Genomic DNA, 16,756 nt, shown 5'->3' with positions numbered 1-16,756 from the left:
GTGTCTTATATAGACTGTAAGAACATAAGAAAGGCCGTACCGGGTCAGACCAAAGGTCCATCTAGCCCAGTATATGTCTACCGACAGTGGCCAATGCCAGGTGCCCCTGAGGGAGTGAACCTAACAGGCAATGATCAAGTGATCTCTCTCCTGCCATCCATCTCCATCCTCTGACGAACAGAGGCTAGGGACACCATTCTTACCCATCCTGGCTAATAGCCATTTATGGACTTAGCCACCATGAATTTATCCAGTCCCCTTTTAAACATTGTTATAGTCCTAGCTTTCACAACCTCCTCAGGTAAGGAGTTCCACAAGTTGACTGTGCGCTGCGTGAAGAAGAACTTCCTTTTATTTGTTTTAAACCTGCTGCCTATTAATTTCATTTGGTGACCCCTAGTTCTTGTATTATGGGAATAAGTAAATAACTTTTCCTTATCCACTTTCTCAACATCACTCATGATTTTATATACCTCTATCATGTCCCCCCTTAGTCTTCTCTTTTCCAAACTGAAGAGTCCTAGCCTCTTTAATCTTTCCTCATATGGGACCCTCTCTAAACCCCTAATCATTTTATTTGCTCTTTTCTGAACCTTTTCTAGTGCTAGAATATCTTTTTTGAGGTGAGGAGACCACATCTGTACACAGTATTCGAGATGTGGGCGTACCATGGATTTATATAAGGGCAATAATATATTCTCAGTCTTATTCTCTATCCCCTTTTTAATGATTCCTAACATCCTGATTGCTTTCTGAGGACATCCAGAATGCTGCTCACAGAAGGAACACACCCCCAGCCAGTCAATAACAGTGAAACATCAGGGACAGTAAACAGGCTCCAGGTGGCAGATCCACCTCAGCAGCAGAACAAACCACTGCAGAGGAACAGAAAAAGTGGATCTGTGATGAGAGAGCCATTGAGCTGCAGAGATGATAATTACTGACAGATATCCAGTACCCTGACCTCCATCCTACCCCTACTATTTAGTGCAATAGCATGTAGGGGCCCCAGTAGTGCTTACTACTGAACAAACCAAGACAGTTTCTGCCCCACAGAGCTCACAGTCGAAGGCTATGTCTACACTGCACAGCCTACGGCAGTGTAGCCCCGAGCGCAGATCCAGCAAATGCTAACAAAGACTCTGCCAGTACAGGAACACCACCTCCCTGAATAAGATTAGCTATGCCCACCAAAGCGCTCGTCCATTGGCACTGTGGCATGTATACCAGGGATTTGGTCAGCATAGCTCCGTGGCTAGGGGTTGTGGGTTTTTCACACCTCTGATTGACATAGCTATGCCAGCATATGGTTTAGGTGTATGGCAGGCCTCAGTAAAGCTTGCTCCATTTGCACTTTAATCATGGGTTGGGTGAGTCTCCAGGTCAAGCTTTGGCTAAGGGTATTTGATTATTTGCATCAGGAAGCTGTAAAAGTAGCCCCTGGAAGGAATGGATAGCGACTCCTGCCTTATGACATTAGCCTTTGCTAACCCCAAGTCATGTGTGGCTGAGGCCATTTTCCCCCAGCTCTCTCCTGTGTCAGACTTTTATCACAGGTGGGTCTCACTGAAGGGCCTGGGGAGCAAGAGAGATCCCCAGCTCCCTGTGAGTTGGAGCCATGACCAGCCCCTTGAATGCCTATTGTTGTCACATACCATGTTAGAGTAACAGACACCCCATACCCAATAGAGGAGGGAGGGAGGGACAGAGGGCTCTGGGCATGTAACAGCCTATTAGGGAGGGACAGGGAGCCAGCTATCCTCCGGCTATCTCTCACACAGACACTTTCAGCCAACCTAGGACTCAGGCAGCAGCTTCCAGCCACACATAAGGGGCTTGACGAGTTTGTACATATCCTCCTCAGGGAGTAAGGCTATCATAGGTGCCCAGTGAGCCAAACTCAAACTGCAAAGGCACTTGGGAGCCCCGAGCAGTGTCTCTACAGCAAGATGCTCAGGCACCTCCAGGGTTGACAAAGGCCAAAGCCAACCTGCATCAGAGGGACAACAGAGTCACAAAGACCACCAGGGCCATTTCAACTTCTACCCACAGGCACCCTTTCATCCACAGGGCCACTTCAGAGCTTCCCCCCCCACCCCACAGTCAGTCTGTGGGGAGGTGCCCACATAAGCCCTTTGTTACTCAGGCTTCCTGACTTATTTGCTTTCTGTAATTCCCCAACCCTGTCCCTCTGGCTGCCTGTATTAATGTCAGTAAAGCCCGAAGGATTACAAGCAACTGGTCTCTAGGGTTGGGACAATGCCCTCAGGATCTGATGGGGGCCAGACTGGGAAACCACAGCCTCAAAGGGGGATGCTTGGAATTTTGAAAGTTTCCCCCAGTACCCTCCACTTCCCACAGAGAGCCCCCAACCCACCTCAGCCCCCTCCACTAGTCACTCATTCAACCGGCTCCAGTGGAAAATGAACAAGGAGAAAGGGACAGTGGATAAAAGGATAAGACTAGCTCTTTGAACTGCCAATGAATGAGGCAGCTTCCCAGCAACAACAAAATCCCAGGGCAGGCCCTGAAAAGCCAGCCATTCTCCAGACAGGATTAAGCACCAGGTCAGCCACACACAGCACAGTGGGCAGCCCTTCCCCACAAAGGGACAGTCCCTAAATGAGTCCACCAGTGTGTGACTGTGTCAGCACTTGCTGGTTCCCAGCAAGAGGCACCGTAGAGGTGGGACAGCAGGAGGAGGGGGAAGGATACAGTGCTAGCTGGACTCATTGGTGTGATGGGGTGGGGGGAAGCGAGGATACAGAGCTAAATGGTTACAAACTGCTGGGGGTCAGCCTGACAGCCAATGGGGCAACAGGAAACTGGAGCCACAGTGCCAGGATGGCATGGCCAGAGCCGAGTGCCCTTCCTCAAATCACGCAGTAACAGGACTCTACGCCAGCCCTTGCTGTGCCCTCCCCCATCCCTTGGATCTGAATGTAATTTATTCACGTATAGCCAAGGAGAGGCAAAGGAGAGGGAGGGTGGGGAGGACCTTGACCGTTGGTTACAGGTCCCTAGAACTCTCTCTCTGGAGGGGGGTGGGGAGAATATGAGTCTCTTCCCAGATGCCCAGGTCAGCTTCACAATTCTTCCTTTTCTGAATCGGTTCTCCAAAATACTGCAGGAGAGGCTGAAGGAGGCCTGTTCTGTCGGAGGCTATAGCACTAGCTGCCCTTCCACCTCCCCTGTCTGATCGCTTCTGGAAACACAGGAACAGAGTGGGTCCCTATCCAAGGTTACAGATCTGTGATTTGGGAGGTTACCATATGGTGTCTGACCCTCATATGTGCGACTGAATTTGCCCATTTCACACTTCAATAACCAGTCCAGCCCTCTCATCGGGTACAGCAGCCTCTTCCAAGGAGAGAGCCCCCCAGCACAGAGGGGCCTTTGTTCCCTAACACTCAAGGGTTCAGCAGCCCACTGCTTCTATCCTTCCACTTTCATCTAATTGACAGTCCTCCCCACCCTCTCCTGCCTGCACAGTGAGGAGAGCCATCCTAGGCCGGGAGGGGGAAGGGATCCCCAGTCCCCTTTCCAATTCTGCATGGGAGAATGAGACGCATTGTTCTGCAACACAGACAGCTCCCAGGAAACTGGTCTCACAGCCTGGACCCCTCCTAGCAGACAGCGGGGACCGGGGGGGGAGCCATGTGTCAAATGCCATCAGCTTGGGGTGACCTTTGCATCCTGAGTTAAATGGGTTTGGGGTCAAACCCATGGCATGCTTTGTCCGTGAGCCCCCATGAGAGGGGACACCCAACTGGAGCAGAGCAGCAAGGGGGACACTCCGCTGCCTTACAGCATTTCAAAGACTCCCTGAGCCAAAACAGCTGCAGAAGTCATGGTGAAGATGGAGCTCTCTGTATGGGGCAACCTCTTTGAGACATGGAGGTGGAATGGGTAGGAGATAACCAGTATGACAGCTAGAGACCTGTGTACAACCTGCATTGTAAACAAGTTCTTTACAACTACAGGAGAGCTGTGCCAGGCCCAATGGGTTCAAAGAGCTACTGTCAAAGCCTACTGAGCTCTGCCCTTCAGAGTGAGGGGATTCCCAGGCTCCACCAGCCACAGAGAAGCAATTAGTTCTCTCCCCCTTTCGTATTAAATAATACTTCATCACCGCAATGTGACCCAAAGGCTGCAATGCGAACAAGGCCCAGAGTGAAGGCTGCACAGGTATATTGGGATCTGCTCGGCAGTAAACAACACCTGGGCTTTCTGGATCAATTCCTTTCTCAGCAATCAAATCAACAAGCACTGTTTTTCCAGATCCCAGTTCTGCAAACATCTCCCCTGCCTGGGATCAGAACAACAAGGCAGATTCTGTCCTGTTTACAGCTCAGCTGCTTTAGGAGAATCTTCAGGACAAGCTCTGCTGATGCAGCTCCATTGACTTCAGCATGACAACACATACATAACTAAGGGCAGGATTACATCCTGTAGCTAGAACATAATTAACAGTTCTGCTACACTGCTATTCATGAGCCAGAATAGAGCCCAGCTCCCCAGCCAATTACTGGGCCAGGCTGGCAACACAGTGCTCAGAGAGAGAGCACCCAGCACCCCGCCCCATTACTGGGCCAGAACAGACTGGCTGCACAGAGCTCATAAGAGTAACATAACAGAACTGTATGTCTGTCACTGAACTGAAGTGGGGAGGCTCAGACAACAGCCAGGAGCTTGGCAGTAAGATGTCAGAAATGTGGCTCCTCCTCCAGGTGCTCACAGGGATTATTTTCCACTCCTCTATTCCCGTTTAGATGTGGACCTTTCTATGTTGCAAGTTTGCCTCAAACACACGGCATAAAATCTGCTGGGTGTGCCCCGTGGCTAAGTCAACAGTACTGCAAAACCTGCACTTCTGCCTTACTAACCTGTGGGACTATGGGGCCAAGCATTATGCCAGATCGACCAGAGGTAGCAGCCAGTAAGAACTGTCTCTTTCTGGGCTGTGTAGGTGGAATTCTCTTGCTTGGGGAAGGCAGGCTGCATAGGTGACACCCAGCAGGGCTGGGAGCTGAGACTGTAGAGCACAGACAACATCAGATCATCCCTAAAAGATCCACCCCCGCCCCTCAATCAACCATGCTCAGAGCCAGCTCCTTGCATACCCGGGCCATGGAGTCAAGGAGGACCCTAGCACGTTTGGGGACTCAGCCAGCCAGTCCCTGCAGGCTACATGATCTACCTCAACAAATTTCAGAGTGGTAGCCGTGTTAGTCCATATCAGCAAAAACAACGAGTCCTTGTGGCACCTTAGAGACTAACAAATTTATTTGGGCATAAGCTTTCGTGGGCTAAAACCCACTTCATTAGATGCAAAGTAACAGTCCAGCTTCTGGCAGTGACACATCCTTCTGCCGACACATACTAATGATCAGGAAGAGTAGAACATAAGCACCACACTACTTCAAACTCCAACACCCCCCTCCTGGCATTGAGAGAGGAATCCCAAACAAAGTGCACTCCCATGCCAGTCCCCCTTCACTTTCACCACTGCTTGTGGTTTGTCTTAGCCCACCCCCTCCTGCTACAGTGGGAGAGATGGGGGTGCTTTGCCCTGCTCTAGGGCTGCCTGTCAGAGTACAACAAAGGTTCTCCAGCCATTAAATTCAACCCTCGAGAAGGCAGGTGGGACACATAGGGTCATCTGGCACTGAAAATGCTAATGCAATTCTGGGGTGCATAACACAGGAATCTCAAATAGGAGTAGAGAGGTTGTATTACCTCTGTATTTGGCACTGTGAGACCGCTGCTGGAATCCTGTGTCCAGCCTAGTATTCACATTTCAAGAAAGATGTTCTTGAGTAAGTAGAGAGAGGTCAGAGAAAAGCCATAAGAATGATTAAAGGATTAGAAAATAGGCTTTATAGTGAGAGACTCACGGAATTCAATCTGTTATAGCATAACAAAGAGACGGTTAAAGAGTACTTTGATCACAGTCTATAAGTACCTACATGGAGAACAAATATTTGATATTGGACCCTTCAGTCAAGCAATGGCTAGAAGTGAAAGGTAGACAAATTCAGAGTGGAAATAAGGCGTAATTAGCCATTGGGACAACTTACCAAAGGTTGTAATGGATTCTCCATCATCAGCATTTTTAAATCAAGATTGAATGTTTTCCTACAAAATATGCTCTAGTTCAACCAAGAATGATTTCGATGAAGTTCCATGGTCTGTGTTATGCAGGAGGTCAGATTAGAGTACCACAGTGGTCCGTTCTGGCTTTATAATCTGTGAAATTCAACTCCCTCTGAACAGCAGCTGTTCATACAGGGATCCCTCACCTGGCGCCAAAATGCCACCTCCTCTGTTGTTGGGATACAGCAGCTGCTTAAGAGCTATATAGTAACACTACAAAACAGTTTAGAAGAGTGAAAGGGCAGAGGGAATTGAGAAGTAGGATGGAATTACCCAAACTGAGATTCTGTCAAAACCTACTCCTGCGAGAAACACCGAAGGACCATGAATAACTATGAAAGATAAGAGTGTCAGTTTTAAGTCCTATTTGAAAGGCATCTCCAGCATCACAGCATCCCCAGCAGAGGACTGGTACATGAGGTCAGCTTGGAGTTCATTCCCTCTGGGGCACCTGGCATTGGCCACTGTCAGAAGACAGGATACTGGGCTAGATGGACCTTTGTTCTGACCCAGTATGGCCATTCTTATGAGTCAGATAGCAGAGCACCCCCTAGTCAACTCCCCACCCCAGTCCCTGTAGTACCTGGTGTCCCTTGGAGGTCCCCCCACCATAATATTGAGCAGACACAGCCAGTCTTGCTTAGATAACAAGATGTGACAAGATCCCGGCACACGGGGGTGCAGATCCAGGGTGGGGGAGATGCTAGGCCAGCGAGAGGACAACTGAACCAGTAACAAAGGCAGTAGCTCAGTGACAGAGCCCTGAGCAGAAACAGCTGATGCTCTGCAGCAACAAAACCACATGCACAGCAGCGCTCACCAGAACCTACGGCTGCAGTAAGGAGAGCAAAGGTAGGACACACTCACCAGCGCTGCAGCACACGGAACAAGACAAAAGCAGACTATGCTCCAGGCACGCACACACACCAGAGTACAAAACCCCAAAACCAATGGGAGGGGTATGTGCTCATGGGCTGAGAGCAGAGGAGTACCCATACACCTGTGGCCTGACGGCTCTTTGGCAGCAGTGACACAGACCCCTGTAATGCAGATTAGCCGGATTTCCTGCTATTTAACCCCACATATCAGGCCCTAAGGAATGTGTTTCAAATACATGAAAATACTTAAATGCCAGGAAAACATTCCAGCTAAGACACAAAGCAAGCAGTCTCAGAGCCCAAGGCTCACCAGCTGACTCTTCACAGGCACCTCAGCAGGGAACTGGGAATGTAGCCCCCCCCCTCTGGGGTGGAATGCAGCAGCTGTTTCACAGCTAACTGCAACATTATACAAGAGTTTAGAGCAGAAGCAAAGTGGATTTCCAGGTCCAGATTAAACTTTAAGGGAATTTAGGCTGTGAAAAGAAAAGCCCCAATCTAGAATTTGGCCAGGAAACCAGGGCTAACACTCCACTCCCACAAAGTACTGTGGGATCTTTACTAACCACAACTGCTCAGGGGCTCAATTTAATTCTCATGTGAGACACAGTAGCATCAGCAGCACAGTACCCCCTAGTGCCATGCTGGGGCATTACAGTCAGCACTGACACTGTAAAGACAGCCCCTACCACCACTCCATGGAGCACAGCACCCCTATAGCACCACATTGGGGCACAGTCTGTCACTGACTCAGGGGGAAGAGTGCCAGCTGAGGAACCAACATTTCATTAGAGATCTCCCATCCAAGTACTGCCCAGGCCCAAACCTGCTTAGCTTCAAGTCATAGCAGAGGGTGGGCCACAGCTGACAAAGCAAAAATTTACGAAGAAGTCCAAGAAATATCCAGATCTCCATTCCTTGTTGCTTATCTGATCTTCCCGCACTGATCTATCAGGTACTATTCCCTCCTTCCAAATCCTCTCCAGATCTACTTCTGCCAGGACTCCTACAAGGAATCAGCCATTAACAACAGGCCAGCTGAGCAGCAGTCATGACTACACAATTTTATTTGCTTGAACTATACCAAAACAACTGTCAGTGATTGAGAACCATCCAGTTATGCAATAGCTGCTCACACACACTTGGTGCATCACTTCCAATTGGATTACAACTTCTTCAGAGACGAGGTCACGTCATCCTGTGCGTTTGTGCAGCACCCAGCACCAGTAGGCCCCATTCCTCACGGGGGGGCCTTTGTGTGGCACCACACTACAAATACCAAATCAGATTTACCTCTGAAAGGAAGAAATGGGCTGAGAATGTGAGAATGACAGGGTAGTTGGGAGTCAATGACCCCACGCAGCCTGAACTTAGCACAGCAAGGAGTGCGGCATTCAGAGAGTACAGTAACACAAGGCCTTAGAATGCAGCAAAGCAAATTTGGGGGAATGAAGAAATCTCGTGAGGGGTCCTGGGAAGAAGAGTTAAAATCCCCCTCAGTGGGAGGAAGCAGTGAGGGCTCCTCAGACACCATTAGGCACAAACAATTCCCCTGAAAAATGAAGAATGCAGGGAACGGGAAGGTGGATGGCAAGGGACTGGCTCAGAGACATGGCTAAAATGTCCTGAAGCCAAATGGAAGAGGGAGAGGTAAAGTTTCACAGGAGCAACAGTTGGACAAGCCCCATAGGTCACCTAGTTCATCTTCCTCCCTGCACAGGACTGTCCAGCTATCATTACCTCTCACTACACTGCTCCCTATATTTATCAATGTCATGGTTCAAGGAGACACAGCCAGATACATCTGCAAAAAGCAGAATGAATTACTGCAGTCAAGTGGAGTAAGGAGGGGTTATATGAACATAGCACAGAGAAGTGGGTCCAGCAGTCAGTGGGGAAGGGACCCAACCATTTCTAGAGCCTCTGGTCCCTGAGAAAGGACTGAACAGGACCTAGTCTTTCCCATCTCTCTGCCTCCACATAAGAACGGCCATACCGGGTCAGACCAAAGGTCCATCTAGCCCAGTATCTGTCTACTGACAGTGGCCAATGCCAGGTGCCCCAGAGGGAGTGAACCTAACAGGCAATGATCAAGTGATCTCTCTCCTGCCATCCATCTCCATCCTCTGACAAACAGAGGCTAGGGACACCATTCCTTACCCATCCTGGCTAATAGCCATTTATGGACTTAACCACCATGAATTTATCCAGTTCTCTTTTAAACGCTGTTATAGTCCTAACCTTCACAACCTCCTCAGGTAAGGAGTTCCACAAGTTGACTGTGCGCCTGCATGAAGAACTTCTTTTTATTTGTTTTAAACTTGCTGCCTATTAATTTCATTTGGTGACCCCTAGTTCTTGTATTATGGGAATAAGTAAATAACTTCTCCTTATCCACTTTCTCCACATCACTCATGATTTTATATACCTCTATCATATCCCCCCTTAGTCTTCTCTTTTCCAAGCTGAAGAGTCCTAGCCTCTTTAATCTTTCCTCATATGAGACCCTCTCCAAACCCCTAATCATTTTAGTTGCCCTTTTCTGAACCTATTCTAGTGCCAGTAAATCTTTTTTGAGATGAAGAGACCACATCTGTACACAGTAGTGGGGATGTGGGCGTAACATGGATTTATATAAGGGCAATAATATATTCTCAGTCTTATTCTCTATCCCCTTTTTAATGATTCCTAACATCCTGTTTGCTCTTTTGACCGCCTCTGCACACTGCGTGGACATCTTCAGAGAACTGTCCACGATGACTCCAAGATCTTTTTCCTGACTCGTTGTAGCTAAATTATAACCCCAACTATACATACAATATGATGGGGGCTTTTTTCCAATGTGCATTACTTTACATTTATCCACATTAAATTTCATTTGCCATTTTCTTGCCCAATCACTTAGTTTTGTGCGATCTTTTTGAAGTTCTTCACAGTCTTCCTTGCTTTGTACAGGGCCCATATAACAGGCAAGCACAGCATGAAGGCCACCCTGGGCAGAAAGATTTCTGCCATTCAGTTCAATGTAACCGAGTACACAGCAGCCTGCATAGCTGCTCCCAGCTCGCCTCTACTGTTACAGTAATGTGTGCTTTGTTCTAGAATGAGCACTCCTCAGTGTATCCCATGTGTCTATACACTGCCCAGCACACTGATCTTGACTCTGGCCTCAGAACCCCCACAGATGGGGGTATCAATCCACATTTCATAGATTCATTTTCATATATTTTAAGGCCAAAAAGGATCATCATAATAATCTAGTCTTGATATGAAGATACCAAGAGATGGCGAATTCACCTCTTTCATAGATTCTGAGGCCAGAAGGCACCATTGTGATCATCCAGTCTGATCTCTCTGTAACACAGGCCATAGAACTTCCCCTAAATAATTCCCAGAGCATGTCTTTTAGAAAAAACATCAAACCCCGATTCAAAAATGGTAAGTAATGGAAAATACACCATGGCCCTTGGTAAATTGTTCCATGGGTTAGTTACCCTCACTGATACAAATGCATACCTTATTTCCACTCTGAATTTGTCTAGCTTCAACTTCCAGCCATTGGATCATGTTAGACCAGAGGTCAGCAACCTTTGAGAAGTGCTGTGCCGAGTCTTCATTTATTCACTCTAATTTAAGGTTTTGCGTGCCAGTCATACATTTTAACGTTTTTAGAAGGTCTCTTTCTGTAAGTCTATAATATATAACTAAACTATTGTTGTATGTCAAGTAAATATGGTTTTTAAAATGTTTAAGAAGCTTCATTTAAAATTAAATTAAAATGCAGAGCCCCCCGGACCGGTGGCCAGGACCTGGGCAGTGTAAGTGCCACTGAAAATCAGCTCGCGTGCCGCCTTCGGCACCCGTGCCATAGGTTGCCTACCCCTGTGTTAGACCTTTCTCTGCTAGACCGAAGAGGCCATTATTAAATACTGGTTTTCCATGTAGGTAGACTGTAATCAAGTCACTCCTCAACCTGCTCTTTATTAAGCTGAATAGGCTGAGCTTCCCTTGGTAGTTTGTTCCAATGGTTAATTAACCGCACTGTTAGGCACAGACTTTGAATTTTAATTTTCTTGCTTTAAGTTGTAGGCATTGGTTCTTATTATGCTCCCTTCACTGAAGAGAAGAGCACCTGATATTTACCTCCTCTCAAGGTTCTTATACACTATAATCAAGCCAGTTCATTTTTTTTTGGATAAACTATAATAGATTGAGCTCTTTCAATCTCTCACTGTAAGGTATTTTTGCCAGCCCTCGACTCCTTTGTGTCTTTTCTCCAATTTTTCAACTTCCTTTTTAAAATGTGGACACCAGAACTGGATACAGTATTACAATACTGGTCTCGACAATACTGTATAAAGATTTAAAATTACCACCCCACTCCTACTCCCCTGTTTATATATCCAAGGATCATATTAACTTTTTCTACCACAGCATCGCAGGGGGAGCTCATGTTGAGTTGCTTGTCCACTATTATCCCTGAAATCTTCTTCAGAGTCAATACTGTCCAGGATTTGACAAAAGGGGAAGCTGTGGCAGAGGGGAAGGGATGAGAGCGGAGCGAGGAAACCAGCTGCTCAGCCTCAGCCAGGGCCACTATAGCAGCAGGTGCCCTAGCATACACACCTAACTTAGGGTATGTCTACACTACCCACCGGATCGGCGGGCAGCGATCAATCCAGTGGGAGTCGATTTATTGCATCTAGTCTAGAGATGATAAATCGATCCCTGAACGCTCTCCCGTCGACTCCTGTACCCCACCGCCACGAGAGGCACAGGCTGGGTCGACGGGGGAGTGGCAGCAGTCAACTCACTGCAGTGAAGACACCGTGGTGAGTAGGTCCAAGTACGTTGACTTTAGCAACATTATTCACGTAGCTGAAGCTGCGTAACTTAGACTGACACGCACACAAAGTGTAGACCAGGCCTTAGCGAAACACAGGCATGTCGAAACGCAAAGGTTGTGCCAATTTAACTAAACTGATTCCTAACAGATTCAAACACCAAACAAGCAAAAGCAGTTTCTAAGCTGAATTTGTTAAATTACTGCCACTTGTGTGTTTAGACAAGGCCTGAGAAGCAGAGAATTCCACACACAGACCAAGGAGACTTGCTCATTACCAGCCCTCCTTTCCAAAGGGCATCAGAGTGCAACACAGCAGTACAAGGGGCTGGAGGGGAAGAGCTGAAGCCATTGATGAATCTTATGGGCCATCTTAATTATCACTTCAAAAAGTCTATGCATCCGAAGAAGTGAGCTGTAGCTCACGAAAGCTCATGCTAAAATAAATTTGTTAGTCTTTAAGGTGCCACAAGTACTCCTGTTCTTTTTGCGGATACAGACTAACATGGCTGCTACTCTGAAACCTGATGAATCTTTGTTGGCTGTCTCCCTCCATGCCAGGGAGGGGCTGAGTTAGTGTTGAGAGATTAGAAGGAGCAGCTTTACTCCTCCACAGAAGTAAATAAAAACCCAGAAGCCTCCACCCAGGCCCCAGTTGCCAGCAAAATAAAAGCTGGTCTTAATTAGCCCAGCAGAGGCCCTGCCTGACCTTGGGTTTCAAATGGCTGGGCTCAGAGCTGCAGGAGCCCAGCTGGTGGACAAAAGAGGCAGCTCCTGCCACAGGCCAACTGCAGTGAAGCAGAAGGGAACTCTACAGCCTAGACAACTCCCACCTCCAGGAAAGGGCCCCGCTACTGATGCAAATAGCAGGGAGCCAGAGCAGGAAGGAATCTATGCAAAGCCCACATAGCTTGCCAGCGCACACACAAGGATCATCCTAACGTCCCTCCTCCCTGCTAGGAGCCAGAAATGAGTTCTTTGGATCAGCTCCAATCTGGAACCCACAAGGGAGACACCTTCTGCCTTGAGTCAGAGTCACTCCAAGAGTTTGGGCAGGAAGGAAGTGCTCAGAGGATCTGGACCCCCACGGTGAGATTCCCCACAGCTACATTCCTGTCTTCTGCAATCTTCAGCATGGAATACGGGCAACGTTAGCCTTCTCCTCTCCAGCCACACTTTCCATGGTGAGACCTCAGCTGCCATGTTTAATCTGGATGATTTCCCAAGCCAGACCCTCCCCATGTCAGCCCTGTGTCTCCCACTGCCAGCTCTCCTCCCCATCAGTCACTCAGCACAGCAGCCATCCTTGCACATCTGGTGTCAAACTTGGTTCCTTGTCCCAGCTCCTTCCTTCTCTCCATGTAACTAACCTGTCTGCCTAGGCTTCCATCATCTCCCACCTGCTAGTGCAGGCCTAGTGCCTCACATCTCCCATCATCACCCCTCCAAGATGCAGCTGCCAAGTAACTTCTCTATTACTTTCAATCCCTGCCCAATTCCACCCTCCTACACAGTCCCACTCTCTCTGCTCCACCCATGTTTCTTCTGACCTCTCCCCATCAACTCTTTCACCCACCCACTCTAGACTCAATGCCTAATTTTATGACTCTTCCTACGCATGGAAGAGCCTCTGAATCTCTGTTGGCCAAGCTCCCTCCCTGCCCTGTAATAAAACGTTCTTGCTAGACTATGCTCATGCCATTCAATATTGCATTTCATCCACCATGAACTGGTCACAGAGACTGGATTAAATGATCCAAGAGCCCCTCAACTCAAATGCAAGAATCTGACCTGCTCTGTTTGCAAACTAAGCCCCTCAGCACAGGGTCCTGCTGTTGTCCCCTTGCTGTATGCTGCTGTGTATACTGACAGTCCTGCAGAAGTCATTCTATGAAGGCTGAAAAGTACAGGTGTCAGTGGGAAACTGAGTGCTTCCTTTCCTGGAACTCAGGCACTATGGCGATGGGCACAGGGCAATTATAAAAACCTAAAAAGATTCAAGGGACTAAAGCTATCAGGCCACACAAAACTTAACATTTCACACTAAGGCTTGATCTTATGTCAGTATAACTACATCGCTCAGGTAGAAAATCCACACCCGAGCAATGTAGTTATACGAACCTAACTCCCTGCGTAGACAGCGCTGTGTCAATGGAAGGGCTTCTCACGGCAACATAGCTACCACCTCTCACTGAGGTAGATTTGCTATGCAAACGGGTCTCCCAGCACTACAGCTGCACTTGTTCTGGTGCTGCTATGCCGCTGGTAGCTGTAAGTGTAGACAAGCAGAAGTGCCATTTTAGGCCTGGTCGGGCGGGGGGGGGGGGGGAGAATTGATCTAAGTTACGCAACTTCAGCTACGTGAATAACATAGGTGAAGTCGACGTACTTAGATCTACTCACCACGGTGTCTTCACTACGGTGAGTCGACTGCTACCGCTCCCCCACTGACTCCACCTCTCATGCAGGAGAGCGCTCGGGGTTGATTTATCATGTCTAGACTAGACACGATAAATCTACCCCCGCTGGATCAATTGCTGCCCACCAATCCGGCAGGTAGTATAGACATGCCCAGAGAGAATGGGACAGCACCACCAGGAGGGACAAATGCTCCTAACTCACAAATCAAATCTATCCATGCAAGCTGCTAGAGCCCAGTCCAGCCACCATAGAGGAAATCTGGCTTTACACAGGTCAGGATTCTCCAAGGGGTAGGTAACAAGAGCAGGTGAAATGGAAAAGGTGCTGGGAGGACGTGAGGTACATTTCTTCAGATTTTTACCAAGCTCTCTCCACCCCCACACCAACGCTAAAGATGAAATTGAGGAAACTGAATGGGTGGGGGGGTCAAGCCTGTTCAAAGCAGTCTCAGCCCCAAGAGGCAGCAAAGAATCCTGTGGCACCTTATAGACTAACAGATGTTTTGCAGCATGAGCTTTCGTGGGTGAATACCCACTTCTTCGGATGCAAGACACATCCGAAGGCTTGCATCCGAAGAAGTGGGTATTCACCCACGAAAGCTCATGCTGCAAAACATCTGTTAGTCTATAAGGTGCCACAGGATTCTTTGCTGCTTCTACAGAACCAGACTAACACGGCTACCCCTCTGATACTTAGCCCCAAGAGAAGGCAGAAGTTTGAACCAGAACAAGAGCCTTTCCCACTGACCCCAAAATTTGAATGGGTTGGGTTTTTTCAGTAAAGTTTCTACACAGAAATAAAGATGAATTAACTACAACACCTCCAGCTCCTCATTCCCTGCCCCCATGCTCCAATTCCTTCTATTTATATTCTATCCATGCCATCCAGAGCCTCCTTAGACAGCCTTCCTGTTACCTGTACACAACCCCACTGCAACCACTATATCCCTTCTCCCCATTATCGGTACCACCTTGCTATTCCTACTACCTCACCCTAGTACCTGCTCCGCTCACTAGCAAAGCACTCTTCTGATAGCCATTCCCACAACTGCACACACACATTTCACTCTCACCAGTGTACCACCCCCACCTGTCCTTACTACTCCCCATCATCTGCGCCTCTCCCCCTAACTTCTGAGGCACTTCCCCAGGGAATGCACACAGCCCACTCACGTGCTCCTCCAGTATCCTTCCCCCGACAGCGCAGAGCCCCCTCTCCATCACCCCATGCTCCCCTCCTCGGATACCTGCCCCGAGAACCTCCACTCACCCACCCCTGTGGCCGGTGTACCAACCCCACTCCTCCGGCAGGGAGAACGGACCCCGGGACCCCTGTGCAGAGAGCCTCAGCTCTGTGCGGTGCCGGGCCCGGCCCGACTGGGACTCCCGCCCCAGCCTCCCCCAGCAGCCCCAGCCCCTCGGCGCTGACCTTGGGCAGCTCCCGCAGCTGGTTGGCGTCCAGCAGCAGCTCCTCCAGGGAGCGGCTGTAGCGATAGATCTCCTCGGGCACCGCCTGCAGCGAGCAGTGCCGCCGGTCCAGCGCCTCCACGTGCCGGTTACAGCGCCACAGCGGCGGCATGCAGCGCAGCATCCTCCCGGGGCGGCCCCGCCGGCCGACACGGGGAGCGGGCCGGGCGCTGAGGGACGGCTCCGGGAGGGAGGGCCGGGCGGGCGCTGAGGGCAGGTGGGGCGGGGCGGGCGCTCGGGGTGGGGGGCGGGGCGGGGCCGCTGAGGACAGGTGGGGGCGCTCGGGGTGGGGTGGGGTGGGGCCGGGGCGCTCGGGGTGGGGTGGGGGCCGGGGCGGGGCGCTGAGGACAGGTGGGAGCGCGGCGGGGCGGGGAAGGGCCGGGCGCTCGGGGTGGGGTGGGGGGGCGGTCGGCTCCGGGAGGAGGAAGGGCCGGGGAAGGGTCCCGACGCTCCGGCTCCTGCTCGGGGGGAAGCGGGTGCGCCGGCGGCGGCTCCGGGTCTCAAGGGCCGGGGAGACACGAGCGCCGCATGGCCGCCACCTTAGGCCTGGTTCCCTCAGACTCAGGCCGCGGCGGTTCCGACTCCAGCCCGGGTCGCTGCAGCGCTCGGGCCCCGCCGGCTCCTCAGGCCGCAGCCGCTCCGCCCCCGTGATGGACCCTGGGAATCCGAGTCCGATCGCCCGGAACTACGGCTCCCGGCATGCCCCGCGGGCTCCCTGCTCCGCCCCGCCCGGAACTACGGCTCCCGGCATGCCCCGCGGGCTCCCTGCTCCGCCCCGCCCCGCCCGGAACTACGGCTCCCGGCATGCCCCGCGGGCTCCCTGCTCCGCCCCGCCCGGAACTACGGCTCCCGGCATGCCCCGCGGGCTCCCTGCTCCGCCCCGCCCGGAACTACGGCTCCCGGCATGCCCCGCGGGCTCCCTGCTCCGCCCCGCCCGGAACTACGGCTCCCGGCATGCCCCGCGGGCTCCCTGCTCCGCCCCGCCCGGAACT

At 50.4% G+C, this 16,756-nt stretch overlaps 1 protein-coding gene across 28 annotated transcripts in view; it reads right to left on the bottom strand.

Annotated features, from left to right (window-relative positions):
* Nucleotides 1–15,923, bottom strand: part of SCRIB (scribble planar cell polarity protein) — a 212,951-nt gene extending 197,028 nt beyond the window's left edge. For 12 of the 28 annotated variants that reach the window (XM_039522000.1, XM_039522001.1, XM_039522002.1 and 9 more), the window contains exon 1: nucleotides 15,727–15,921. In XM_039522000.1, coding sequence (XP_039377934.1) covers nucleotides 15,727–15,888 — 162 coding nt within the window. In that variant the 5' untranslated portion in view covers nucleotides 15,889–15,921. Of the gene's footprint in view, nucleotides 1–15,726 lie in introns of all 28 variants that reach the window. The other 16 variants (XM_039521983.1, XM_039521984.1, XM_039521992.1 and 13 more) reach the window with 3 other exon arrangements.
* Nucleotides 15,924–16,756: the final 833 nt, after the last annotated feature.

This window comes from Mauremys reevesii, linkage group 2, assembly GCF_016161935.1.
Source record: "Mauremys reevesii isolate NIE-2019 linkage group 2, ASM1616193v1, whole genome shotgun sequence".
NCBI classification, from domain to species: Eukaryota; Metazoa; Chordata; order Testudines; family Geoemydidae; genus Mauremys; species Mauremys reevesii.
Note: the sequence above shows the minus strand (reverse complement) of the source record. Positions and strands in the feature narration are given on the sequence as shown.